This window comes from Sus scrofa, chromosome 14, assembly GCF_000003025.6.
Source record: "Sus scrofa isolate TJ Tabasco breed Duroc chromosome 14, Sscrofa11.1, whole genome shotgun sequence".
NCBI lineage: Eukaryota > Metazoa > Chordata > Mammalia > Artiodactyla > Suidae > Sus > Sus scrofa.
In genome coordinates, this window is record NC_010456.5 from 76,567,699 (window position 1) to 76,595,626 (window position 27,928).

Sequence of the window (27,928 nt, forward strand, 5' to 3'; positions counted from 1 at the left end):
ATGCAACACCATCTAGGAAGCACTTGGGAAGGAGGGTATCCCGGGGCACTAGAGCAAACACCGTAGTTTCACATCCACCAGACACTCCTGGGACCCGCAAGGAAGAGCAATGCCTCTTTCTTGCCATCGCTGGAAGACGAGGGCTCTTAACACCAAAAAGCTGAGCATGTGGAATGGGCTTACCGCAGGCCCAGATATCCACAGGTTTTCCATAGGGATCTTTCCTCAAGACCTCAGGGGACAAGTAACCTGGGGTGCCAGCAAAACCTGTAGCGGAAGAGAGAGCGGAGGCACACTGAACCCACTTTCTCTCTCATTAAATCCACGTCAGTGATTTCCCCCAAGTCCTTTCTCACTTCTGCTGCTTTTGCTACATAAGCTCTCGGTCTGTGGGTAGCAGGAGATGACAGGCCGGGCTTCTTGCAGTGCCCAGAATCTAAATCAGAGGGCAAGTCTCCGTGTGTCTACCAGCAACTCCCATCCTCCCCAGAGGCAGCAAGAACGCAGTGCTGACAGCAGCTAGATTCACTGTACTGAGTCACGTAGGGCCAGGGGGGGCTCTGCACCCTCCCCTCCTCCAGTCTCTGGGGAGGCCAGGACCATTAAGGGTCTGGCTTCTAGTTCTCAAAGAGGAAGGCAGATCAGGAAGAGGAGGAAGGGCGGGGGCCGCATTCCAGGAAGACAGGGTCACTCTTACCAAACCAAGCCTGTTGCTCTCCCTGTACTTCGATGGCTAGGCCAAAATCAGCTAGCTTGACGGCGGCACCCTTGCATTTACTCGCCAGCAGCAGGTTCTCAGGCTGTATAAGGAAGAGAGAGAACCCTGTGAGGCACCCACGCCGCAGCCCATAGGGAGCCTAATTTGGGCCCCGGCAATACTACCGCCTGGCACCAGGTGGCGCCAAGGCTTCACAAGCAAGAGGCAAAAGGGAACCTGGGTCGTACCTTCAGGTCCCGGTGGACGATGTCATGCTGGTGGATGTGGTTAACACTCTCCAGAATCTGATGTATACAGTGGCTGGAAAAGAAGAGGAAAGGACAGTGCAAGGTGAAACCATCCTTGACCACATGCTGTGGACCAAAGCACTGAACTCTAGGTCACAGATTCACAGAGAATCACTGAATGAGAAACTAGAACCTTGGACTTTGGATACCATCTGTTCAAACTATTTTACAGAAGAAGAAACCAAGGCCCAAGCTGATTAAGTGGTTTGTCCAGGGTCTCCTACTAGATAATAGCAGTGGATAGCCTAGAAGAGGGTTCAGCATGCCTCCTTAGAATGTAAAGGCCCAACATATCATTTGTTTCCAAGAAACTGGGGGACACCTCAGGCTACTGAGAAAGAGACCATCCAACCCCTTCCTTCTTTCTCTTTGACCTTCTCTGTTCTTAGAGAAGAGGCCTGTGGTAGCACCTTAGGAAGGACAGTCCAACTAAGCCTAATTGTTTTGGGGGTGGGTATAAAAATCATTTATTTAAGCATTTATCAGGTACCTATAGGCTTTGTGCTGGGGACATCAGCTATAAAAATGACCCAGTGTCTGGCCTAAAGCTTACCATCCAGCAGGGGAGATAAAATGAGGACACAGGTCCTATCAATAGTCAATGTACTTAAGGGGGTTCCAACAGGCACCTGAGGAACATTTCTGATAACAATTTTGCAAACAAAAGGATAAATTAACCTAAAGTCACATTTAGCTGCTGATTCTTCCTTTTTTTTTTTTTTTTGGTCTTTTTAGGGCTACGCCCACAGCATATGGAAGTTTCCAGGCTAGGGGTCAAATTGGAGCTGTAGCTGCCGGCCTATGCCAAAGCCACAGCCACGCAGGATCCGGGCTGCATCTGCAACCTACACCACAGCTCACGGCAATGCCAGATCCTTAACCCACTGAGCGAGGCCAGGGAGCGAACCTGCATCCTCATGGATGCTAGTCAGATTCATTTCCACTGAGCCACAACGGGAACTCCCTAGCTGCTGATTCTTCAATCAGGCTGTCCACCTTCCAAACCATCCTGTCACACTTGCAGGCAAACTCCTGGAGGGGTGTGCTGGCAGTCTAGAATACTAGTGAGAACTAGGGGACAATTCTGGCCCCCAGGGCAATTCGGGTAATGCCTGGAGACACTGCTGGTTATCACTACTGAGAGGAAGGGTGCAACCGGTATCAAGCAGGTAGAGGCCAGGGATGCTTCTAAACCTACAATGCACAGGTGGGACACTCACAACAAAAATTTATCTGGCCCCAAGTGTAAGTAGTGCTGAGACTGAGGAGCCTCGGCCTGAGGAACAGAGCCGGTTCTACCAAGTGTGTGGAGTGGGTGCTGGGCTGGTGACCTGGACTTATTACTCCTTCTCTCTAAAATCTGATGCTAGGGCTTCCACAAGAGCCAAGAGGTCTTGCTGGGCTCCTAAAGGCTGAGGTTTGGGCCTCTCTATAGGACATGGCCCAGGAACAGGGCAAAGAGACTTTAAGACTGAGCTGAAGAGGCGAGTCTCCACAGAAATGTATAATTAGAACAGAGCCAAGCTAGCAGGGAGAGCCTTCTGGCCAAAAATGGCAAAAGTGCGAACTGTCCCAGCAGAGCCAGGCCAAGCCCACTGGTACAGTCACCCGCCCCGGCTCTCCCTCCTCCCCGCCAGGCTCCCTGCACTATCACCGCCTCTTCCCGCCCCAGAGCCTGGTCCTCCCCTGCTGGCACTGGAATTCATCTCCCACTTGAGAATTTTTCCCGAGGCTGAAGCATCTGAAGTTGATCAGCAAACATTGGCCTCTCAGGGTTGAGAAATCTGTGAGGAAGCTGTGCTCCCCCACCCTGCGAGCAGCCAGAGCTGCCACATCTGCCTGAGAAGCTGCAGGCAGGAGAGACCAAGATCAGGTTGTAAGGACATCACCCTTGGAGAAAACTCGGGCCCGGGGGAGGAGCCGAGGAGGGAAAGGCAGCCCAAACAAGCGCCCAAGAGCTGTGGAGTGGGAGGAATTCTGCTGTGTCACATGAAGGAGCTGCCAGGGCCTCCTGGAGGACTGGGGGCTGAGGGGTGTGGCCAAGGAATGGTCCTCCAGCCTGAGAGGCCCCGAATGGAGGCTGGTCATGGTGGTCAAGACACAAGGTGATACAGGCTGAAATCTCCCAGAAAGGTTCCTGGTTGGATTATTAACCCAGATGTTTCTACTCCTTCGAGACATGGTTTGTCCAAAGAGAGAAGTGGGGCTAGGGAGGGCCCTTGGGCATACTTATGAGTATGCACTGGTGCAGAGAAAAGGTATTTCTGGTGTGCGAGGGTAAAGGAGATCTGTAAGAGCTTTGTAAAAAAATCAGTCTGGGAATGCTGCATTTTAATTTCTAATATTGCCCACAGAACGGAGCCTGAGTCCAGCTCTACACAGTCTTTGTCCAGATAAGAGCCCTTCTAATCTCCCTGAAGACTATTCAAATAGGCACAATGCCTGGTCCCTTGAGGTAGTCAAGTTGCCACTTAAACCACAAGCCCCTCTTCTCACCTGGCATCAGCTTCACTGTAGTACTCTCTGGCCACAATGTCTTCAAACAGCTCCCCGCCAGTAACACTGCAACCAACAAAGAGGGTTAGAGGAGGCAGGTCAGGTGGCCGAACCCAGCATCCAACAGGTAACAGGACATCCTCTAGAACAGCTTTCAGAGAACTCTCAACACCACATGCATTTCATCTGAGAGCCCAGAACATACTCCAGCCTCAATGATGTAGAGCTTCTCCTTGGGACAACATGGATCCACCCTTTCTCTCGCACTTTTCTGTTCCTGTAACCTATAGATTAGTTGACACTCTGATAGAGATGAATACACAGGCATCTACGAGAAAATAATCGACCCACTCAAACAGTCATCATTTTTTTTGAGACCGGTATGAATGCTAAGATACAGCTGCCCAAGAAGGACAGACCTACTACTGAAGCTGAAGAATAATGAGACCAAGGACACAGAGACCCAACCCTGAAAATACCGGAGGGGCATTTCCAGGAGGTGAAGAGCCACCTTTAAGATATTAAACCACAACCAAAGTGGAGGAGAGACCAATGGGAGCCCAGTTTACAACTAAAAAAAGGTACCTTCATTTTCCCGAATTTTTACGGTCATGCAAAGAGCTAATACATTCTATTTCTCTACTAAGGACAACACACCAAGAAACAAGAAAAAAGCAACTGCACAAGGTGTGCTGCTGAACGGAAATGCAAGAGCAATGCCAACCCGGGGTTCAGAGCCCTGGGGAGATTCTGAGTGAGCAATGAGACCCTGGGCAACCTGCCCATTACCAGAGGAAGTTCAAAATCAAACTCCTCTCCTCGGGCAAAGGAGAGGGACCCTCGGCAGAGGCTGAAGACCCAGTTTTGGCCTTTTTTCCAAGCCTTCCTCTTGAGCCAGCTGGAGGGAAAGGCCCCCACACCCTCAAAAAGCGGCACTTACAGGTCAAACACGAGGTAGTGAAACCCTTCTTCAGAAATACTGTCATGGAGGCGTACTGCAAGAGAGGAGATGGGGACAGAGATTAACAGAGAGAAAACTTGGAAATGCTACTCCTCTCTTCCGCAGCCATCCCAGCCCTGCCCCATCCTGGCAGCCCCACAGGCTCTCTCCTGAAGCAGCAGCCCTGAGAGGGGGGCTGCACATCCAGCACCCCTTGCCCAGGGTGACACAGCCATGGAGCTGACCCCAGGTCTAGCACTCCAGTTACCACCTCAGACTGCCTCAGATATAGGCGAGAGACAGAAGCTTTGGGGCTAAGAAGTAAGACAAGACGGAGCAAAGCAAGAACTTTCTTCCCAGAGTGGCTGGTCCCAGACAAAGTGGTCCTGGGATATGATGTGTGAGGGTGCAACACAGAGCGAGAAGCACCCAGGGACACAGACTGTAGGGGGACAGAGATGGACAAGAGGGGAGAGCCGGAGGGCCTGGAGGAGATGGGAACAGAAGAATCAAGGGGAGGGGAAGAAGCAGGAAGGGCAGAGCCCAGCAGGAAGGCGCGTGGAGTGAGGGTGACGGATGGTGAGCATGGGAGGCAACACACAGATTCAGGCGACAACAACAATAACCATTTATTAAGGGCTTATTACGTGCTAGGCCTTGTGTTAGGCTCTCTGTGCACATTACTTAGGTTACAAGCATTGACTGAGAGCCTACTGTGTGCTGGACCCTATGGTAGATGCTGGGATTTAGGAGGGACACAGGGCCTGCCTTCAAGGAATCTATTACTCCTGATGACCACTCCCGTGTCATGAGGACACCGGAGGCTCAAAGACATACAGTATCTTGCCAAGGGCCAAAGATGTGGTGGGTCCAGACATGAACTCAGCTCTTCCTGACTCCAGATATGTGTCTATACCATTGTTTCCTATAAGAAAGGTGGAATAGCCCACACACCCAGGCAGCAAAACAATAGAGCCTGGAGGCAGAAACCACTCACAAATGTGCCTATGACAGCACGGAGTAGACCAAGCGAACTGCAAGAAAAGGCCAGCGAGCAGGATCCCTCCCCACTCCTGGGCTCCAGAGCACTTGGGCCAGCACCCAACCTAATGTCTTCTGAGGTCTCCTCTCCAAGCTTCTGCCTACAAAGCCATCTACCTCTGGGTTAATGCCACCCCCTGAACAACATTCTAACGTAAATGCAACTTTGCTCTGGCCCAGCATCCCCACTGCTCCGGTCCCTCCCCTCACTTGCACTCTCTTGATGGGGAACCTATGTTCCAAAGGCTCCTCTGATCGACATTTACTCCAACCCTTGGCAGTGCCAGGAGCACCTCACAGAACACTTCAGGAATGGCCTGACATCAAACCAATCAGAGAAGTTCTTTGATACAGAGAAAACACCATGTCTTGTCCATGTTGGGCCCAAGGAGCTCAAACAACAGCTGCCAGTGTCAGGGCATTTCATCAGGGCTGAGGCACTTCCCTACATCCCCTTCCCACCAAAGCCGAGTCAGCCGAATGTAAAATACAGGCACTCAGCCATCACTAAAGCCTCGTGGTTTTCCTCACTTGACAAATGAGGACTCAGGCCTGCCGGGGCTAGACCAGGGCCTGACAACTGTTTACGCTTCATACTGCCGACCTTATTAGCTCTGATCTAGTTACTCAACCCCCAAATTCCACCTGAACTCAGTATTTCTGCAATTTACCAATGGGATAGAAGGCAGCTGGTACTTCTAAAATCCCTCCTCCTCAAATGATTCTTTCCTGTATTTGGGCAAACAAGCTCACACTTCTCTAGGCCTGTGGGGGACAGGAGGAAGTTACAGCCAGACTCCTGCCTCCCTCCCACCCTAACTGACCCAGCCATGCTCTGGGGAGCTCCCCCAAAGCCCTGCCACCCTCCCTCCTTGCTTGTGCTTTTCCAGCCGGAGTCAGTGTCTCATGCTGAGTCCGGCTACAGCTGCTGCTCCCTAGCTTCCAAAAGGACTTTCCATTTAATTAAAAATTTGCTATTAAAAAGCATTAAAGTGTGTAATACAAATAATCCCCAGGAAATCAGCTGTCCCAGAAGCTAAAGACCAGCTTCATTAAGGAGGTGACTAACAGCAGCAGGATGGTGCACTAACGACCCGCAGCAGGTAAGATGACACTAATGGCCACACCCAGGGGAGTCCTGCCGCCCCAGGACCTCTCCTGCCTCTCCACGACCCCTGCCCCCAAGCCCAACCGCCAGCCCAGCACAGCAGGGCTGAGAACAGGGCAAAAAGGGCAGGTACCCATGCCCACGCAAGGAGTCACTGGCACTTGCCCTTCTCCAGGATGGCCACACACAGAGCCCAGGTGAGAGGAAGCCCGGATGGGAGCAGCAAAGAAGACTGACTAATCCTGCCCTGCCAACCCAGCCCAGACAGTGGCTTTGATGTGCTCCTCAGCAAGGCACCACCAAGACAAGGAGGGACAGGTGTGGAGGGCTCCATCTCTGAGCGAGACTGCTATTCCTCCCCACCACCCCACCCCGTTTGGGGAGAAAATTAACAGGAAACTGAGAACAAGAGGAGAAGCTTGACTGCATCACTCTAAGTGCCAAACTAGCAGATTCTTGATAATAATGATCCAAATTATAATACCTTAGTTGAGCTGTTTCAATGTGCTGGGCACGATGCCAAGTGCTTTACACATGTTATTTGATTGAACCCTCACATTAACTCTGTGGGGTGGGTACTCTTATTACCTCCATCTAACAGAAGAGGAAACTGAGGCTCCACAAGAAACTCACTCAAGGCAATACTCAGTGGCAGGGCTGAGACTTGAAGCCAAAGCAAACTGACATCAAGATCCCTGATACTGCAGAACTGCCTGCGAGGGAGTCACTTTCTCCATCCTCTCAGGCAAAGGAGCTCCAACCTGTCCCCACTAGTCCCGGCCTTTCTGATTTGCTCAACAATGTCCGCTTGGCACCTTCCTTGAAGCAGGCGTGGCTGTACATGCCACGGACACGGCTGTGAAGAAGGGAAACCTGGCCCTGCCACCACACAGCTTCCAGGGAATAGGAAGACGGGCTTTAAAGCAGCCTTTACACAAATATGGAACCAAGCATGACTGTGCTAAAGGGTATTGGTGAGAAGTAAAGGGTGTTAAGGATGTGTGGAAGAAAATTATCCAAAACCCAGCCCATTCCACAGTCATGAGAGGGTACGAAGGCCAAGGAGGGCCAGGCCAAGTCTGCAGACAGGAAGATCTGGGAAAAGGAGTAGAAAGCATTTACTATGTTATAGTGATAAACCTAATTACTGTGCTTTACAAACTGTGGAAGGAAGAGGAGACCAGAAAATACCCTAAATACTTCATGTCTCATACCTTCAAGTACTGACAAAGCCACAACCCAAATTTTGTGGTTACTTCCAATTCTTTAAAAACCACCCAACAATATGCCACATTTTAACTAACAAACTTTGGTCCAAAAAAGCATTGAAAAAGCATCACTGTTTGAGTCCACAGAAATAACACAGTGGGAGGGAGGTCCTGTTGTCCCGGGGGCTGGTGTGGGATGAGGGCTGCCCTCCAGAGGCAGGTGGGCAGGGATGTGGGAGCTGCTCAGTCACGACCCAGTGCTTCCTTCCTTTTCTTTGCAACGGTTCTTGCTGTTCTTCGTATTAGCTGTAAGGGCCCTGGGCCGAGGTAGAAGGCAGCCTGGCTTGAATAACTTGTGAACAGAGTTGGAGCTGGCGGGGGGTCTAGGAGGGATCACTTCTGGGAGCTGGATCTCCATTTTCAACACCTCTGTTGATTTCCTAAGCCTCCTTTGCTTGCCGTGTACCCTCTCAAAACGACTCCACAAAGAGGCAGAGATGACAAAACACAGGCACAGGTGGGTGAAATCATGAGCTAGAGGTCACAGCTACCTGGCAAATCCCAGATTCACACCTGGAGGACTTGACACCAAAGCCACAGACCTTTGCTCTTCCATGTGTGTTTTACAGACCAGCAGCCTGAGCATCCCCTGGAGACATGAGGAAGCTCAGGTCCACCCGAGACCTACTGAATCAGAATCTGAATTTTAACACGATCCCTAGGTGATTCATGAGCACATGAAAGTTTGAGAAGCACTGCTCTAAACCACAATGCTAGACTGTGATCGAAACTGCTGGGGCAGCTCAGCACGAAGGAAGAGAGAGTCTATTCATTAGAGGAATTTAGAGCAGGGAGCACGCAGATCACAGGTAGAAGACACTCCATTCAGACTTTAGACGATTAGCGCTACTGCCGTTTTCCTCCTCTCAACTCCACACCTCTGGCCACTCTCCCAGGGTTGTTTTAGGTTCTGCAGGGTGCCTTATAACCAACAGCGTTTTTTTTTTTTTTTTTTTTTTTTTTAATAGACTCATTTTAAAGACCAATTTTGGGTTCATAGCAAAACTGAGAGAAAATATGGAGAGCTCCCACGGACTCCCTGTCCCCGCACTCCCCCACTATCAACAGCCCCACTAGAGCAGCACATTTGTTACAACCGATGAACCTACACTGACGCATCATTATCACTTGGAGCCCATGGTCTGCATTAGGGTTCATTCTTGCAGCAGGCTTTCAACTCCCGGGACAGACTATCTCTTAGGGAAAAAAAATGGGGATGGCTGGCTCCTTGTACCAAACACTCTTCTGAATTCAAGTGTCTCTGAGTCTGACAATAACCAGAGGCTGACCATGTGATCTCTGCTCTCAGCTTCCTCAATTCTGCACGTCTCTTGGGCTGGTCCACTTGTAGCCCTGCGGGATGGAGTTAGAGGCTAGAGCCAAAAGGGCCACAGCTCTGAAGGACAGAGCCATGGGGAGAGGAGAGGAATACTGAATTAGGGGGACAAAACTGCCTCCTCTTCTGCCTCAAAACAGGTCAGGATCCATGGCAACCCCTGCCTCCTGGACCCGAAGCTCCCTGACATCTCCAGGAGCCCTGGTTCCCACCGGAAGCCAGACAGTCTGGCCAGCCTGCTCTCCTAGGACACAGTCCTGACTCACCCCTCCCTCTCCCTGCCCTTGACCCCAGAGTAGGGCCTTGGACCAACACCCCTCAGAATCTGGGAGCAGTCATGAAATGGATGCACAGTTCTAGGCAGTCAGATGCTGACAGAGGGAGGGCGCCCAGCCTGGCCTTCCCTGGGTCTTGCTGCCTTCCTCACAGAGCACATGGCAGGGGTGGATGGTCCGTCCATCTGCCTTAACTGTGAGCTGGGGGCATGTGGTTAAAAAAGCAGGAGGGGGCGCTTCCAAACCAAGTCAAGTCTAAAAGGTCAAAAAGTATGCATCTAATTTCTAAAAAAACATCAAAAGAAGGCTAGGACATTTTTCAGCGAGAATCCCAATTTGGTACTTCCTAGATGATTCTCAGGTGTCTTCATCCCACACTGACCCTTCTGTAGCCAAACATGTCTGTGTCTCAGTAATGCAGATGTGTTTCTGCTTCCTACCTCATCTACTCCACCCATTGTCCTCCTCCCTCCAGGAGGACAATTCATCATTGCTCTATGAGTTAGTCACGTGGCACATAAGAAAACCAAGTTACTGTCCTCAGACCCTGAGACCTGGGCCTGGACCACCAAAATGCTTCTGTGCTCATGGATGGCTTTAATCAGCCGTATGCTTTTTCCTCCTCCTGTTCTGGAACTGTCAGGTTCAGAGGCCACAAGCTCCCAAATCCTACAGGGACCAGGTAGGCAGCAAAACATGAGATAACAGAAGGACAATAGCCAGTGGGCTAAGGAGGCAGCCATTGCCCAGCCCCAGTCGATTTTGGCCAAGTACGAACGTGGGCTCAGCAGAGCCAAGCCTCCTGATTCGAAAGATTGGGAAATAGAATTTTTTTCAAAATGTGAAATCTTGTATTTAAATACTGGCAAATAATAAAAATATTTTTAAACCACTGAGCCAGCCAAACAAAACATGCCTGAATTTGTGACTGCTGTTTTAGCTGTTCCTCTCCATCATTTCGCTCCTACCCAAGGCAACACTATGGCCCCCACCATGCTGTCTTCAGGTGAGGGTCTAACTTCAGAGCTCCAGTAGTTCAAAGCCAGGACTCGTGGGCTGAGGAGTGCTGGCTCCATGGAACAGACAGCATCAGGCAGAGCTGAGCACCAGCCATGCCAATCTGCTTCGGGTGTAATCCAAGCTGCTGATTGCCATCTATAAAGCCCTGCATGGTTGGAGTTCTGGTTACCTCAGAGCTCCTCTCCCCTTGGGCTGGATACGACCTCAGCTCTCCTACGCAAGAGCTCGTGGTAAGCATTCTAGCCTGAGCTCTGGGAAGCCAGAGGCCGAGAAACCCTGCAGGAAGCTTCAAGCTTCAGCAAATCACCTCACAGCCCTGGCCACCAACTGAGCAGAGCAGGTGGCTGCTGGGGCACCATGGGAGCCCTGATGCTGAGGCCATGCCTGAGGAGCACGGAAACATGTGATGGTCAGAGCTTTCAGGGAAAACCTAGGTGATGCTCCCTGCTCTGCTCTGCCTCAAGTTAAGGCCGGGGTTTCTGCTCAGACTCTGCAGCCAGCTCAGTTTCTGCCCCTTCCTCGAGAAGCACCGAATTGGGGCCAACGCTTTTGGCAAAGACAACTTCAGCTGAACAATGTAAAACTGAGCCGGAGTGGGTTGTGGCAGGCAAACCTCCTCAGGCTTTAGAACAACCAACAATGTGCTCTTGTCCCCCGAGTCAGGGTGGGAGCAGGGAGAAATCCTCTTAATTTTTTCTCCTTCTCCGTCCGAGTGGCTCCTGCCATCCCTTCTCCAGAGAAGCCAGGCGGGTGGGCAGCTTGCTTTCCTGGCTCCGGGGAATAAAAACGGGAGCGCCATGGAAACCCCAGAGTGTGCACGACATTGCAACAGGAACAAAACTCTTTCAAGTCCAGAGACAAAATCCGGACCCTTTATGATGGCCGTGGAAGGCCCCTGGTGAGGGCTGCTGGCAGGCTACTAGCCCAGAGCCTCACACGCCGAGGACCTGGACCTCAGCCCAAAGACAGAAGGAGAGGGGGAGAAAGGGAGCCTGAAACAATTCTGACACCTCACATCCACAGGGATGGAGGCGCTCAGGTCTCTGAACTAGAATGCCCCAGAATTCTGGGCAAGGCATAGCTGCTACCCTGCTCAGGCAAAAAAGACACCCAGCGAAGGCCTGCGGACAGAAGTGGTTCCTGACACAAAAACATCAGATCTCTGGTCTCTCCACCTTCTACAAAATGTCCAAGAAATACTCTCTATAAGGGCACTTACCAATGTTTGGATGTTTCAAAAGTCGGCATATCCGGGCCTCACGTTCTAGTTTCTGGTGATCTAAAAGCAGAGAGAAAACAAAAGCCATTAAACTTCCATTCTGTTTGTGGCCACCTGGCTATTCATATGGCTTCAATTCTTAGGCACCCTTTTGACAATTTTCTGAATTAATGCAGCAAATCACGGCAATCTTGAAGACAGGTATTATGACCACCTTTTCCTGATGAAGAAGTGCCTTAAGAAAGCTTTCCAAGCTAGTGACTGCCAGAGCCAGGATGTGAATCCAGGTCTTCAACTAAAACGCTGGTGCTCTTTTCATCATAGCAGAGATTTCACTGGACCAGGGTGTCCAGAATCACTTCCTCGTTGGAAATACTACTAATAATAGCTAAGTTTTACTGAATACCTGCTACATGATCAGACACTGTACTAGGAGTTTTGCATATATTCTCTAATTTAGTCTACACGGCAACACGGAAACATAATGAAGCTGACCATGAAAATGATGATTTGAAAAATAATAACACTAGCTAACATTTATTGAGAGCTTACTTCTGCACCAGGCAAATACATCTTTTAATTTAGTCTCATAATAATGCTATGAGGTTGGTACTACTGACACCCATTTTGCAGAAATCCTGCTTCTCCCCAGGATCCTCCTGGCCACCCACTGCTGGGAGCTCTGATCTTTCAGCACTCAGGCCCTAGGGTTACTCTGCTTTGACAAAATGACCAGAATCCAAAAGCATCCAAATCTAAGCAAGGTGCCTTGGTCAATTCCTTCTACAGGAAGGCAGAGCTCTAGGAAGCAGAAAGAGAGGCTGGTTCAACCCAAAGCAAGGTGGCCTAGAAGCCCTCCCCACCTCTCCATCTCTACTTGCTGGGATCCTGTCAAAGTCACCTCCTTCACAACATCTTCTCTGTTCCTCCCAGTAGATGTGACTTTTCCCCGCATGACCTGTCCCCATCTCCCACAGCACCCCTTATAATTCTCATCACACGTTAAATCAGTTGTCTTTCAGTCACAAGCACTTCAAAGGGTGGGACCTCTCTACCTGGTGCTTCCTAGAGCTCCTTCCATATCAGAGGCTTAATAATGGTTCGTCAATAACAATGACACTAGTAATAAAAACTACTATTTACTAAGCATTCACTATCTGCCAGGCAGAGGCATGGATCATCTTATTTCATCGTTGCAGAAACCCTGTGAAGTGGGGGAATCTGTTTAGCTTCATTACATTACAAAGAAGGAAACTGAGACTTGAAAGTTTCAAATAACCTGCTCAGAGGTCACACAGATAGGCAGTGGATGCAGGTGGTCTGAACCTAGGGCCCTCTTTCTCCATCACTAGGCTATGATGACAGGATAAAGATAAGTGAGAGCATCGAGTGAAGGCTCCAGGCTTTAGGGGGCATAGTCCAGTTCACCCCAACTTCTCCAGGCCGGGGCAGGCACCTTCCCATCCATACCCACCAAGCGACTCCTGCCTGCCTTGGTAGGGGCTTCTGTCAATCCCACCTCTACCTAAATAGCCAAGAGCCTGTATAAGCCTCCCCTGACCCCCACAACCCTCACAATCATCCTCCCAAGTAGGTACATTGACTGCTCCCATTTCACAGATGGTAAAACAGGCCCAGAGAAGTTAAATAACTTGCCTGAGGTCCTACAGTAGGAAGGGGATAGAACTGAGATTTCAAGCCCAGACCTGTCTGAGGTAATGTACAGATTACAGACTAGAAGGAATTCATATTTATTATTTCGCCAACCACCACCACCACCACCCTCAGCTTTGTCCTCAACCTTCCCTCTAGGGATGGCTCTGCTTTGTGGAAGAAGGAGGTGGGGACTGGCAGAGATTAGTTCCTGCTGCCCAGCTAATCCATCCCAGCTGCCCAAAGATCTGGGTCAGGCCTTCCTCTCCATCCTCAGGTTCGGTATGACCACTAAATGGGGTGCAGCCAGGAGAACCTCAGTTAATCCCACCACACTGCCTGGGATCCCTCCGTCAGGGACCTTCAGAAGGTAGGGTGGTTGAGGAAGCAGCACTCACCCTGCCTGGGGGCAGGGAGGCTTGCTTCTCCCAGACCTGGATGGAGGATGTCACGGCCAGCCCACCTTCCTTCCCACCCCTCGACATGGGATGGAAATACCAAACTGGCCACCCCAAAGCTGAAGACTCTCCAGCCCTCTCCCTAACCACCCTCCAAGCCACAACCCTCGGGCCTGGCTGCCCAGGCAGGTGCAGGAGAACTGCATCTTGCGGAGGTGGCAGCTGAGGGGAAGGCCCAGAAGATTAATGTTTATCTCCTCCCTTAAGTCTCTTACTGGCTAATGGTTACAATTCCACAACAGCAACAGCACTAAAAATAAGGGTGCTCTTGCTTTATCAGTGACTCAGAGTAGGAAGAGAAGAGACACAGATTCACACTCCCAGCTCCTCGAAGGAGCTGCCCAGGGTCCAGAGGACCCTTGGTAGTCACTAGTTTGCCCCAAACTCCAAGGAGTAGAGCCCCATTTTCTGGGTAAGGCCTGTGTCTTCTCTGAACTTCAGGCTGCACCTTGGCCCTTGCTCTGATCCTTAGTCATGGGGTCTGGCCATTGACACATCAGTTTTGGAGTCAGACAGCCCCAGACTGAGTTCCAGAGCTGTCACACTCGGTGAGTTATTAAATCATCTGAGCCTCATTCATTCATTCGCAACTATTTATTGGGGCCTACTATGTGACAGGCACCCTCCTAATGCTGGAGATGTGGCTGTGAACGAAACAGACAGAACTCCCCACCCTCACAGAGCTAATGTTCTAGTGGGGCTGGGTCAGGGGAGGGACAGACAGTGAGTACCAACTGGACAGCGCATTAGAGGTCGTGGCAAGTGCAATGGAGAAAAATAAAACAGGGAAGGGGGAGAGTGACCACTTAAACAGGTGGCCAGGGAGGCTTCAGCAAGGAGGTGACCTTTGATTAGAACCAGAAGGAAGGGAGAGTGAGCCAGGCACATATCTGGGAAAAGAGTTTCCCCACTTCTAAAATGGAGGTGGCGACAACTGTGGATTCAGTGATGTATCTGGGTAATTGCTCAGCACAGGGCCTGACAGAGGGAGAGCCTCCCTTCCAAGGGCCTGGTGATGAGACGGACAAGGCCTCCCAGGCTGCGCTTGTGGCCATGGCCATCACTAGAGACACCGAGAGAGTCATTCCCATCCTCCCTCAGCCTAAGCAGGGCACACCAACTGAGCCCTTGGACCTGGCTCCGTTGCGGCCTCCCTGGGGTGGGGGTGTTCCTCCCACTTGGGTAAGGCCCACCCTAGTCTACCACCGGCACGTAAAGGTTACCAAAGGGGCTCCTCAGAGAGAGGACAGCCCAGGAAGTGCCACTGCCCATGGGATCCCTCATCCTCCTCGTCCTCTGCCTTGCTGGCTGGGGTGCCCTGCCATCCCGAAGCTCTGCTCAATGAGCCGTGCGGCTTTTGCCTACCACTCTCTCCCTGCCTCCTCACTCCTCACGAAGCTGGCCAGCTGTTGGCCACCCCAGTCTCTCCAGCTGTTGTCTCCTGTCCGTTTCCCCTACACTTCCTGTCCTGTTGTCCCCTCCAGGGCTGCTCCACGCCTGGGAAAAAGCAGAGGGCTCCACCCCAGCAGCAGCGGTGTTCCAGGAACAAGTAAGGTTTGCAGAGCCCTTTTTCCAGCTGCAAATCTGTCCTGTAAACTCGGCACCTCCAGTCCCCAAAGGAGTGAGGCCACTGAACTGGCTGGTCCACAGTGGTAAGTCCAGGCATCCCAAGGTGATAACATGCCAGCCCATGCTCCTGTCATAAAGGAGCAGCTTCAACACCCGTCCTTCCAGCGACCAATGAGCTCACTGTTCCCAGGGAGGAGCCTAGACCTTCCAAGGCTGACCCTCTTCCCATCTACCTTTCAACTGGGCTCGACCCCACCCCCTCACACAGCCCAGCCCCCCCTTCCTGTTTGACAAGAGCCACTTCCCGCTTTTGCACAGGGCCACTTCCTGCCTGCCTGTGTGCTACTGCCATGGAGAGACCTAGCCCTGCCGGCCTTCAGCCCAGCTCCAACCACAGCCCTCTGCAAGGTTCTCCCCCTCAAGAGCAGAGGCAGCAAGAGGATCAGAAAGCAAAAGTGATCATTATAAAGGTCCCGCTTCAGGCCTTCCTAATAGCCCACCAGAGCCAGGCCCTGGGACACAAGGATCCCTGGAGCCCTCGCCTCTTTCACCTTCTGCCCAAGTGCCTCAAGACTTGGTCTAGGGCACCACAAAGGCCAAATACCTAAACTGAAAGGAAGGGTAGCAAGGGGTGACCAGATACAGAAAAGAGGAAGTGGACAGTGAGGAGATAGTATGTAGCAGAGGGGAGGCAGAGCCCTAGAAACACCTCTCCCCCAGGACCCAGGGAGAAACCTACTCCAAATTTATGTTCCTTTAACAACAGGATCAAGGCCGGCAGGGTGGGCCAGATTCGCCACAGCCCTGCCAAGACACGCTGGCCAGTTTAGTGACATCTCCCTAAAACCAAAAACGCCATCAGGGCTTCAATGAAGATCCAGCTGCCACCTAAACATACAACCCTTTGTCAGTGGGAAAGGGTGCAGAGTCCTACTAGAGATTGTCAAGTTCTAATTTCAATGACACCCTTGACTTTTCAAAGGGTATTTCAAAGGTCTGTGCCTGTGGCTGCAGGATGGACTGGGAAAAGCTTCCCACAGCTCCACTGAGTTCAGATGCTTGATCTGGGTGTCTCCTCTTGCTGCCCTTCTGAGTGGCCCCTTCCGCCCCCCTGTCCCACGAGGCATTGCTCTGAGGAGCAGAGACAAGGGCAGCACAGGGATTTGGTGTCATAATCCGCATTCCCCAGCTGCTTATAAACAGCCCCTGGCCTTGGGCACTGACCAGTGGGAATCTCAAGCCACAATCCCACTGACCTCACCCTGACACTGTGATGCCACATCCGCTCCTCTCTGAATCTCACTCCAAAGGTGCAAAGTTCCCAATTAAGAGCAAAGTCCATGCATTATGTAAGAGCAGGGGCCATGGCTTCTAATTCCTTCACACCCACACACCCAGGGACTAGCTGAGGGTTGTGAAGATAGCAGGACAGGGCCTAAAACGTGCTCACATGAACCTCCAAGGCTCTGTCCTTTAACCTGGTGTCCTCCCCTTGTCTTTGTCCTAACTCAAGCAGTTTTAACTGGGTGACACAAAGACCCGAGCCTTACTTTGGTCTTTATATCTTAGGACAAGAGAAGCTTTAACTAAGGAGGAAAAGGAGGGAGGCACCAAGAAGTGCCCCATAATGAAAGTCTCCAAGTCAGCTTGGACAGAGAAAATCCCCATGGGGTCACTGGCAAGCCCCAAGAAGGCAAGGTTCTGCCTTTGGACACTCTGGATACTCTGAAGGGCCAGAACAGGGTCAGCTGCTGAGTTCTCCATGCCCCCGGCAGGGCTCTGGGTGCCTGCAGCCTTTGCCCACTGTTTTGGTGACATTTCCTTCATGGTAACCAGCCCCAAGTAAAACATCCCAGGAAGCAGCCCCTAAAAATAGCTCCTCCCAGGGCAGCAGCTAGCAGGGGGAGGGGAAAGAGAGGGAGGAGAAAAGAGGGGAGCAGATGGGAAGCTGCTGCTGCTGCTGATAGGGCCCAGGAAGTAGAGGTGGTGTTGGGGGGAAGTGGCTGGAAATATCCCCACCAGAGAGCAGTCTCTACCCACAGAGCTGGGTACAGACGAGAATGAGACCTAGCCAGCAGAAAGGAGAGATCTGCCTCACTGGGCTTAGAGTGGAGAGGTGTGGGGGTGATGCATCAGGATTCATCACAGGAACGAGATGTCCAGAATCTGTATTTTAAAGAGAAGAGCCAGAGTTCCCATCGTGGCTCAGTGGTTAATGAATCTGACTAGGAACCATGAGGTTGCGGGTTCGATCCCTGGCCTTGCTCAGTGGGTTAAGGATCTGGCTTTGCTGTGAGCTGTGGGGTAGGTTGCAGACGTGGCTCGGATCCCGCATTGCCGTGGCTCTGGCGTAGGCCATTGGCTACAGCTCCGATTAGACCCCTAGCCTGGGAACCTCCATATGCCGTGGGAGAAGCCCAAAAAATGGCAAAAAAGACAAATTAATTAATTAATTAATTAATTAATTAAAGAGAAGAGCCAAGGGGTGAGTGAGGACCACGAAGCTTAAGGATGCTGGGATGTGAGCACTGGCATTCATTGGTAAATCAATGGAATGCCTGCAGTTCAAAACAAACCAGCCAACTTTGAGTCTTAGTTTCCCCAATGGCTCTGTCTGGCCATGGGCAGAAGACAAAGGGCCTCTGCCGAGAGGCACTCAAGAGGTGCAAAGTGCCCATCTTTTCCTGTCACCACCCTTTCGGCACCCATGGGATCAGGACCTTTGTCAGCCTGCCAAGGCTGTCCAGAAAGCTGCAAGCACAGAAACAGGGGCAGAAGCCCATCACACCCACTCCTCCCCTTCCCATTCTCCAGCCTCAGCAGAGAAAGGGGTCAGCCACTCACCTCTAGAGTTTCAGCACAGCCTCAAAGCTTGGAGCACAGCTCCTGACAGGGGACTAGAGCAAGCAGCAGGAAGAAAACAGGGACTTCTCCTACAGGAAGGGGCCACCTTCCAACCTCCAACCTCACCCTACGATGCCAGCACCCAAAGTCACTCTGGAAAGGGGTGGGAGAGGAGGGGGACAGGCCAGTGCTGTATGAGCTAAGTTTCACAGCTCACAGCATGACTGTAGGATGAAACCGGCCCTTGGCACAGAGAAGGGACCTCCAGGCTGCCTCCTCATCCACTCAGGAGGAAGAGTCAGAGGAGCTCAGTCACTTATACACAGGATGCCCCTTTCTCTGTCAACAGATACGGGTCTGCTTTACCCTCAGGAAAAAAGCACAGTTCTGTACCTAACTTCCAATGTCTCCTCAGGTCCCAGAGTCCCACTGTTCCAGTGCTACACAAATTTCTCTGCCTGTTCCTCCTCCCTCATTGCTGCATCACCCTCCCTTCTCATCACCTAGACCCTGAACAGGAAAGTCTCATTCGGAAATACCACAGGGGACACAAATGTCATGGGGGCTGCTCAGGCCAACACTAAGGGGGCGGAGACTTTCAGCTGGCACCACCCAGGGGGATCCTATTTCAATCCCCAGGGCCAGCTGGACCCAGAAAGGGACAGCCTTTGCCCTTCTGGTGGCCAACATGCCACAATACCAGTCACTCAGCCACTCAGCTTGCCATAGTCTGGGACACAAACTGACACCCTAATATGAGGACTCAGAAGGAGGCCCCTAATCACAGAACAGCCCATGTGCACAGATGGCCACATACCGGCAGAGACACCACCTGGAGAAGGCCCAGCCAAGGTGTGTCTGGTAAATCTCAGAAAGCATGGCAGGAGCAACTGTCACAGCTGTCACTGATTTTAGGTGGCATTTCTTAAAGTGTGGCTCAGGAACCAGCTGCATGAAATTCACTAAGGCACTTGTTAAAAATGTAGATTCTGGAGTTCCTGCTGTAGCACAGTGGGTTAAGAATCCTACTACAGTGGCTTGGGTCACTGTGGAGGCCTGGGTTCAATCCCCAACCCGGCCAGTGCATTTAAAGGATCCTGTGTTGCTGTAGCTGCAGCTAGGATTCAGTCCCTGGCCTGGGAACTTCCATATGCTGCAGGTGGGGCTTAAAAAAAAAAAAAAAAAAAAAAAGCAGATTCTGAGGCTCCACCCTAGACCTCCTGAATAGAATCTCTTTGGCTAGAACCCAGGAATCTGCATTTTTAACCAGTCTTCAAGGTGATCCTTCTGCACACTAAAATTGAAAAATCACTGCTTAGAGACAGCCCCAGCATTGCCCGAAAGGCCATTTATGACAGCAAAGGAAGAATCATAAGCTGCACTGCCTTCCTATATCTCCCACCTGTCCTATTCCCCAAGCACAGGTCTTTAACCTCATCTGTCCTTCCTATAGCTGTGTCAGGCCTACAGCAGTTTCGTGGATCAGAAAGGGGGAACCCAATCCAGCACCAGGGAACAAGGGTTCCAGCAACCTGGCTATGAGTTTCCTGAGAGCCAAAGCCAAGAGGTAAACAGTCTGGTTACAGAGTCTTCTTAACCCATTCATTCAACATGTACAGGAGGTTCAGTATGTATCAGGCATTTTGCTGTATGGGTATGTAACAGTCCCTGTCCACACAGAAATAAAACAGATATGGTTCCTACCCTGACCCCCTAGGTCCTCAGCAAGAGGAAAACTTCTGCTTACATTTACCTTCAGTAGAAATTTCTTCACATGGGTTATACAGATTAAGTAAATAAAGCAAGTGCTGTAACAGATTTCATAATATTGTTTCTGGTAGCACCTCTTAGTAAGGCTAAGTACCCCATCATAGTGAAAACAACTGGAATTAGATACATGGTCCAAATAGAGAAGTTTCTTATGATGTGAACAGCTCAAGGATAAATCTTAAACTAGGAACAAGAAAGAAAGGACCATTTGCCCTTCAACTGTAGCAATACGGGAAATGCTTTGGATATAAGAAAGAGAGTGGGATATAAAATGTTATGCTCCACGAGGTGAAAATCTATATGCATATGAATAAAGATAAGAAGGGAATATGAAGATTTAAAAATAAAAAAAGACATAAGGGCTCAGGCTCCTGGGGGAGGGGGTGCTCTTAAATCTTAAAATAACGACTTATCATTGCCATCACCTGGCCCACTATCTCCTGCATCCAAGCCTATTTTAAATGCCTCCTTCAGCCTAGCTGGGAGCTAAGCTTGGAAACATGGGCTCCCTTAAGAGCCCCAACTCCACACCTATTGCTGTTCCAAAACAAATGGAGTGATGCTAGGTGACATTAATGACTCTACTACATAGACAGGCCCGCAGACAAAGACAGTGCTCAATGCACAGCCACCTTTGTGGGCCCTTGAGGCCACAATGACAAGAGCAGAGCAAAAGAAAGATGCCCATCTAGAGCTGACCCCCCAGAAGACCAGGTGATCGCTCCCCACGACTCCTGGGCCACCTCACCACGGATGCCAAGGAGAAACAGCACGATAGTCCTTCTCCTTTGCTTTGTAGCAGAGAATCATAAACAAGAAAGAAAATAGACAGGCAGGGAGACTCAGCAAACACAGCAAGCTCCTTCAGATCCTTGTGGAGGACCCTGGTGGGCCCAGCACACTCCCAGACACAGAAATCCAACACCTACGGATCCCTAGACAGACAGACAGCGATGAGTGAAACCCAGTCCTAGCTGCTGCACCTTTATAAAATATACAGCGTAAACTGAGAGGCTGCAAGGAAGCCACGGCCTTCACTTCCTAACCCCATGGGCATCAGCCTAGTGGGCACCCTGGCCCAACCCTCCCCAGGAGCTCACATCCCCCACACCCACATGTACAGCACAGCCCCCAGACTGCTCCCTCCATCTCCAAGACAACACCTTCCCACTCTCCCAACCTCCCAACAGTACTGGCACTTCCACACTCCTGACCTCTCTTGTTGGCATCTGTGCCTATCAGCCAGGACCAGGCCTCTGTCCCAAAGTTAACTTGGCACAGAGGCCACAGAACAGAACTCCAGTTTTGGCATAACCATCTCAAGAGAGGGGGAGCTGCTTGCTGCCTGAGGCATAGGATCTTATACAAGAATCTTCTTCTTGAGAAAAAAAAATCAAAGAGAAATGAAACCTCATCCAGTTTGAGCAGGAAAAGAAAGACAACAGCTGGGAAAGATGGGACAAGGTTGAAAGAAGGTGAGGTCTGGAAAGGGACAGGATCACACAGGTTAGGGAAGTTCAGATGGGTGGAGAAAGAGTAGAAAATGACAGCCCAAGGCAGGCAGCTCCACAAAGTCACCACACCAGCTATCCTCATCTCAGAGTTCAGCTCCCAGCTGTCCTCCCTCCCTTGCCCCTGGGTCAGAGGACACTGGTGAGATGAGGAAAGCAAAGCATTGCATCATTAACTGAAGACATCAGACACCAACCAACCCCATTTCTGATGCACCAGGGCTATGCTGTGTGGGCACAGGGAAGTATCCATTCTCAAACTGTCGTCCCTGCCTGCACCCTGCATCCTTGGCCAAAGGATGTCTGCCAAAGAGCCCAGCCCACCACACTGTTCCCCCACCCCATGGGAGGAGGGCATCTGACTGCCCACATATCTCTATGGCAACCATCGCCTCCAACTCAAGGTACCCAGAGAGAAAGAAAACAAATAAGTCAACTTAATAGCCAATGTAAAGGAACAGTGAGAGATGGGGGCTGGGAGGGAGGCAGCAAGACAACCCCTGCTTGTGGGGATGGAGAGGCCCGCCTAGCCAGGAGGCAGACAGAGCCTGCTAAACAGGTCCCGGAATCATTGACAATATGACAGAAGCCCACTGTCATTTATAGCTTCTCCAATGCTTAGGGACATCTATTGTATCTCTTAACCCAGAGACGCCCAGATCATTACTAGCCATGGCCCATATCTTCCTCATGGCATCCGTCCTGGCTCCTAATATACTTACGGCATCCTATTGCCTGCTCTTAATTCTTTTCTCTGAGTCTCATAACCTTTGTCCCCGTGCTGCACCCTGCAGCCCTTGATGACCTGACCCATCCACATACCTCCATGCTCACCACACCTGTTCACAGAGCACTCCACACACTGATAGGTCTATACCTATCAGATGAGGTGACTTTGGCAAGCACCCAAAAACAAGGTGCAGGGAGTGTAGGTTCAAGGTGTGAAAGACAGGGCCTGACCCTCCCAGCCTAGGTACTTGGGAGGATCTCACAAGCCAGGCTCTCAGGCCTGACTTCACAATCCTCAAATCCCGAGGCCATGCTGCTCCCACCCAGACCAGCCCACTGAGATTTCCAGATCATGAGGCATCACCCTCCACCCAGGACAGACTGCATCTGCTGCTGCACCACCAACTTTGTAATTTGATCAAAAAAGCAATCAAGTTCATCTGGCAGGATTTGTTCCCGAGAAGCCCTCGCCAGAAGCAGCCTCCCCTGATGTTTACAGATTCCCTTCCCTTGGGAGTCTGTTCTGCCGCCTGGTGGGCAAGGGGAGGCTGGCTTTGTCAGAGCTGTTCACTTACTGCATTTCCATCTTAAGTCACCAGTGGGGCACAGGGACTAGGACAGGTCTGGAGTGACTACCACTGACCCAAATACAGAGACTCCAAATGCCCCAAATGTAAAGCTCTCCATGCAAAGCCACCTACCACTCCCCTTATCCTCTCCCTCCATAAAAACCAAACTCATTTGAGCCTTCAGGCACCATTTTCCCCTAAAGAAAGCTACATCTCTTACATCTTCATTCTCTTCTACTTGGTCTCCATACAACTTCTTGTCTGGTTTCAAAGTCTACCCACCCCGAAATACCAACTCTTCTCCAAGTGCTAAAACACACAATCCCCAACTCCTGGAGCATCTTTAGAAGAATCCATAACCCTTGGAGGCACCCCAGGGAGAGGCCAAGATGGGGAATACTCACCCCGGGCAGATAACTTCTTGGTATTGATGATTTTTGCTGCATATTCCTGCGTGGAGGTTTTCTTCACACACCTGCGGACCACAGAGAAAGCACCCCTGGAGGGAGAAGAGGGAAAGAACTGGGACACGGAGCAGAGCAGAGAGACACAAACACACTTCAGATCTGAGGACAGCTTTGCTCCCATCACCAGACTTTAGTCAAAATAACACACACACACATCAGCATAGTGACTATCACCATGGGTGGTGACTATCACCAACCAACATGGGGCAGAAGGATGTGGCCTCTGTGGGACACTCCACAAATGTGGGTGGAGGACCACCCTACTCTCATGCCCACATCTAGCCGCTGGGCAAAGCAACAGCCCTAACCTCAGGCTGTGCGTCAAGAGCTGGTGGGAGATGCATAAAACACACACCTGCTGCTTCTCAGACAGCCCTGCAGTCCCAGCCAACAGAACCCGGAGAAGGGAAGAGACCCTGCCCTTTTCTCAGCAGAACAGTCGAGGGTAGGAGAAGAGATTAATTAAAAGAGGGTATAATCCCCTGAGAGAGAAATCTTCCTCAACCATGGGGGAAGGTGAGGAAAGTGAGGCTCAAATCCCCCTCAACCGGCTTCACCCCACTGCGTTTACCGGCTCAACAGACAGCAGGGAAAGAGGGAGTCCAGCTGTGGGTTTCAGACATCAACAGCTCCCCTTCCCCATGACATTTCCCTCTATGTCCCCCCTCCCCCGAATAGGAGCTCGCACTCTCCAGCTCTGGAAACGTCTAGGGGGGCGGGCAGGGCGGGGGCTGCAGTGGCCGGGCTCGGAGCCGCGGGGTGGGGTGGGGGGGGACCGGGGCTGCTGCAGCGGCCAGCTCAGTGCGGAGGGGAGGGGGATGCTGCGGCTGCGGCGCGCGGCTCCCGGGACCACTGCAGGGATTGGGGGAGGGGACTGGGGTGCTGCAGCACTGCCCAGCAGCGGGGCTGGGATCCTGGAAGCGGCAACAGCCGGGGGCGGGGCTGGGCACCAAACATCCCCCCACACTCCGGCACCGCAGCAGGGTTAGAGCTGCAGGGCCGGGGAGGGTCCTGAGCGCCAGGCGAGTGGAACATGGGACAGGATGCTGAGTGAGCTCGTGAACAGGGTGGGGAGGGGGCAGTGAGCAGGCGGGGTCGGGATGTGGGGTGCCTGAAGGGTGAGGGAGGGGCGGGGCTGGAGGGCGCCCAGGAGCGGTCCAGGGGCTGCAGTCTCCGCGGCAGCGCGGGGTGCAGCAGCCCGGGCAGCTGCTGCTGCAGGGCGCGGAGGGGACTGCGGGGCAAGGAGCTGGGGGCGAAGGGGCCCCCAGAGGCGGCTGGCGGGAAAGGCTGGGGGTGGGGCAGGCCGAGGGGGCGCTGCAGCGGCCGGTGCAGGGCGGGGGGGCGGGGCGAGGAGCCGCATAGCGCCCGGGCGGCTAGAGCAGGGTGGGGGGCCCCGGCCGGCGGCGGGCGGACCGTACTTGCCGAGCTCCTCGAAGAGCTGGTAGTCGTCGGTGAAGCGGGTGCAGGTGGCGGTGGTGGCCATGCTGGCGGGCGGGCGGACGCGGCGGTGCAGCCCGCGCCGACGTCGGTGCACAGTCACCGCCGCCCGGCCGAGGGAGCAAGAGGAGGAGACGGGGCTGAGCCCGGCAGCACCGCGAGACTTTACCGGGGAGAGCGAGGGAGGGAGGAACACCCCCGCGCCGCCCGCCCGCCCCGCCCCCAGCCCCGCCGGCCCCCCGCCCGGCCCCCGGACCGCCCCCGGGGAGGGGCCTCCCGCCGCGGGCCCCGCCCCGCCCAGGGAGCAGCCGGAGCTGGGCTGTGATCGCTGGGGAGTAAAGGGGATCGCGGGGCGGGGGTCTCAGTCCTGGGCTACCTACCCAGGCGGGGCTGAAAGGTTCGCGACCTGTGGGCTAGTCCCAGGGCAGACCCTACAAGTGCTCAGAATGTGCGTGCGAGTGTGTGTGTGTTGGGAGTATGCAGAGGTCTGGCCCATTGAGTTCTCTGGCGGGTCGCTACGCACGGGTCCTAAGCCCCGAGTCCGGCTCACACCATGTGGGGAGAGAGCCAAGGTCAAAAAGCAGGTTTTAGACAGCACACTCACGAAGCGCCCCCAGTCTGTGCAGAGCCAGCTCTCAGCTGCCTTCCCTCGGGAAGCTGACAGTCTAGACTTGTGTAAGCATCAAGGCCATTATTAGATAAAACCTTTCAGGCACGGTTTGTTCAGGGAGACCAGGCCAGAGCCAAGGATGCAAGTGGAACTCTGCCTTCCTGCACTCCAGTCTTAGAGAAGAGAGAATGTTCTCTCCTGCCAGCAATGAAAGGGATGAAGTGGGAACCATGTAGAAAAGGTTTTGTGTGCTGTGGGCTAGAAGAGCAGGTGGAAGGAAGGAGAAAATAGCCCCATTTTTTTGCAAGCACCCTTTATTTTTATTTTATGGCACTCATCACATTGTGTAATGATATGTTTACTGCTGTGAGAGGCAGTAGAGCTAGAGCATGGCTGTCTGAGGGAACTCTGGGGTAAGACTGCCTGGCTTGGATTCCTGGGCAACTCACTGATCAGCTATGTGACATTAGAAAAGTCACTTTCTAATTTGCTTCAGTTACCTTATCTGAAAACTGATAATAAAGAATAATAGTAACTAACTACCTCACAGAGTTTGGAGTATTAAAAGGACTAAATCACATAAAGTACTTAGAATAGTACCTGATACCTAATTAGAACAGTGGTAGCTATTTGTTTAATATTTGCTGTCTCACTGAATTGTAATAGGGCAGGGCCTCTGCCTCCTTCACCACTGTATACTTAGATCCAGACCCTCAGTAAATATTTGTGAATGAGGCTACTTTTTGGGGCTCTGGCAGGAGTTACCATCCCTTTCTCTTTCCCCATTGTCAGAGGATGGTAGGACTGAGGCACATAACTGTCTTAGTGGAGGAGAAACAGGCTGGGCAGGTTCCTGACCTGCCCGGGCAGCTGTACCCCAAGTCAGAGGCCAGCTCCTGCTGGGCAGGGCAGAGCTCAGCTCAATGCTGCAGCTCAGTCTGAATTACAGGGGACTCCCCCTGGGAGTCAGGCATCCCAGTTGACAGGCTGGATCACCCAGAGCAGACAACTGAGAGGCTGAGAGGCATCCTAGCCTCCTCCTAGGCTGCTTCCCTGAGGGGGTGGGTGGAGCAAAGCTCCCCTGGAGGGTTCCTCTCTTCTCACCCAGCTGCCCTTGGAGCTGGTCTGAGAACCAGACTGCCCAGTGGAGGCAATTAAAGGGATATGAGAGGTAAAGCACTAACTGATTGCCTGGGAGGAGGGTAGAGGGCAGAAGAAAAGGGTTGAGGTGACAATATCATGCCCCACCCCTTCCCAGGGCAACAGGAAATAAAGCGCTGGGGAGTAGGGCCACTTCCTATCTTGAAGCACCTGGGTAAGGGCCTGGTTCCAAGTCCCAGTGTGTGGCAGGGCAATGAGATTGTGTACATGAGGATGACAGTAAATCATCCACATTAAGGGCAGAAGCAATGGCCAGCCTTCATGTCTGCACTCCAGTAACAGGGCCTGCATATTAGTTAGTCATCAATGTGCCCTTCCTGAGCCCTCAAGGCAACTTGGTTCCTGACCTCCAGATGCTGAAACTTTATATTCACTAATGTAAGGTGGAGTGAGAAGATACAGAGAGGTCAGAACAAGCAGAGACCAGGGCTGCCGTGGAGGGCCCTAGGCTGTCCCAGGGGAAAACAGAAAAAACAGGACTACAACCCTGACCTGTTCCCAACTGAGAGTAAGAGTTTTACCACCTCACCTCTCAGGAAGTTCCTGTGTGGGGCAGCAGGTTACGGATCTGGTGTTGCCAAGGCTGTGACGCAGGTCACAGCTGCTGCACAGGTTTGATCCCTGGCCCAGGAACTTCCACATGTCTCGCCTGCAGCCAGACCACCCCTTGACCCCAAATAACCAAAAACAAGTACTACCTCACTCCCCCCCGACTCCTGCCACTCTCATCAGCTCAGACTCCAATGTGGCCACAGTGGCCATTTGGAGCCTACAGATACCTTTGTGTGTACACACAAACACACCCTGACAGATACCCTCCTTGATCCCCATAGCTGTAGCACCCACACAACCTCCAGCCACCCCACAGCAATTACCGGAAGCCTACATATAAATAATAACAAGTTCACCAGCTTCCTGCGCATCAGTATCTATGGTAACCTCCCAGGGTCCGAGAGTTTCGATGTTCTGGTACAGCCAGCCCCTGGGGAGCACCAGCACTCAGGCCATGCCCATAGTGCAGGGAACAGGGAATTACACAGGACGTGGATGCCCTGATAATCACCAGAGGGGCCTCACTAGGTGGACGCTTCCGTCATTCTGCTGATCTTTCTCCTGGAAGGCTCTGAAAATTACACCATGAGTCTGCCCCCGAATGAAAGACGCTTCCCTCCCTGATTTTGGAATATAATTTTAGAGTATAAAAGTACTTACTTTTCCGAGTTGAGTGAAATGGAGCAGTTGAAAGTTAGGGTTTCTTTTCACTAAAGTAGAGTTGCTTTACAATATTATGATAGTTTCAGGTATACACCAAAGTGTTTTAGTTATATATATATTTTTTTCCAGATTATTTTCCATTATTGGAGTTCCTGTCGTGGCTCAGTGGTTAACGAATCCAACTAGGGACCATGAGGTTGTGGGTTCGATTCCTGGCCTTGCTCAGT

The 27,928-nt window shown here is 52.0% G+C and overlaps 1 protein-coding gene across 49 annotated transcripts in view; it reads right to left on the bottom strand.

Moving 5' to 3' along the window:
- The window catches only part of CAMK2G (calcium/calmodulin dependent protein kinase II gamma), a 97,287-nt gene that overhangs the window by 32,604 nt on the left and 36,755 nt on the right, over nucleotides 1-27,928 (bottom strand). For 6 of the 49 annotated variants that reach the window (XR_002338296.1, XR_002338306.1, XR_002338290.1 and 3 more), the window contains exons 1-8: nucleotides 24,697-24,889; nucleotides 23,216-23,310; nucleotides 11,709-11,768; nucleotides 4,442-4,496; nucleotides 3,502-3,567; nucleotides 946-1,018; nucleotides 698-800; nucleotides 184-267 (exon numbers count right to left, since the gene is read on the bottom strand). Coding sequence is in view for 27 of the 49 variants with exons in the window: in XM_013983319.2 (XP_013838773.1) it covers nucleotides 184-267; nucleotides 698-800; nucleotides 946-1,018; nucleotides 3,502-3,567; nucleotides 4,442-4,496; nucleotides 11,709-11,768; nucleotides 23,216-23,310; nucleotides 24,697-24,761 (601 nt within the window). In the remaining 22 variants the exon portion in view is untranslated. 49 annotated transcript variants of the gene reach the window in all.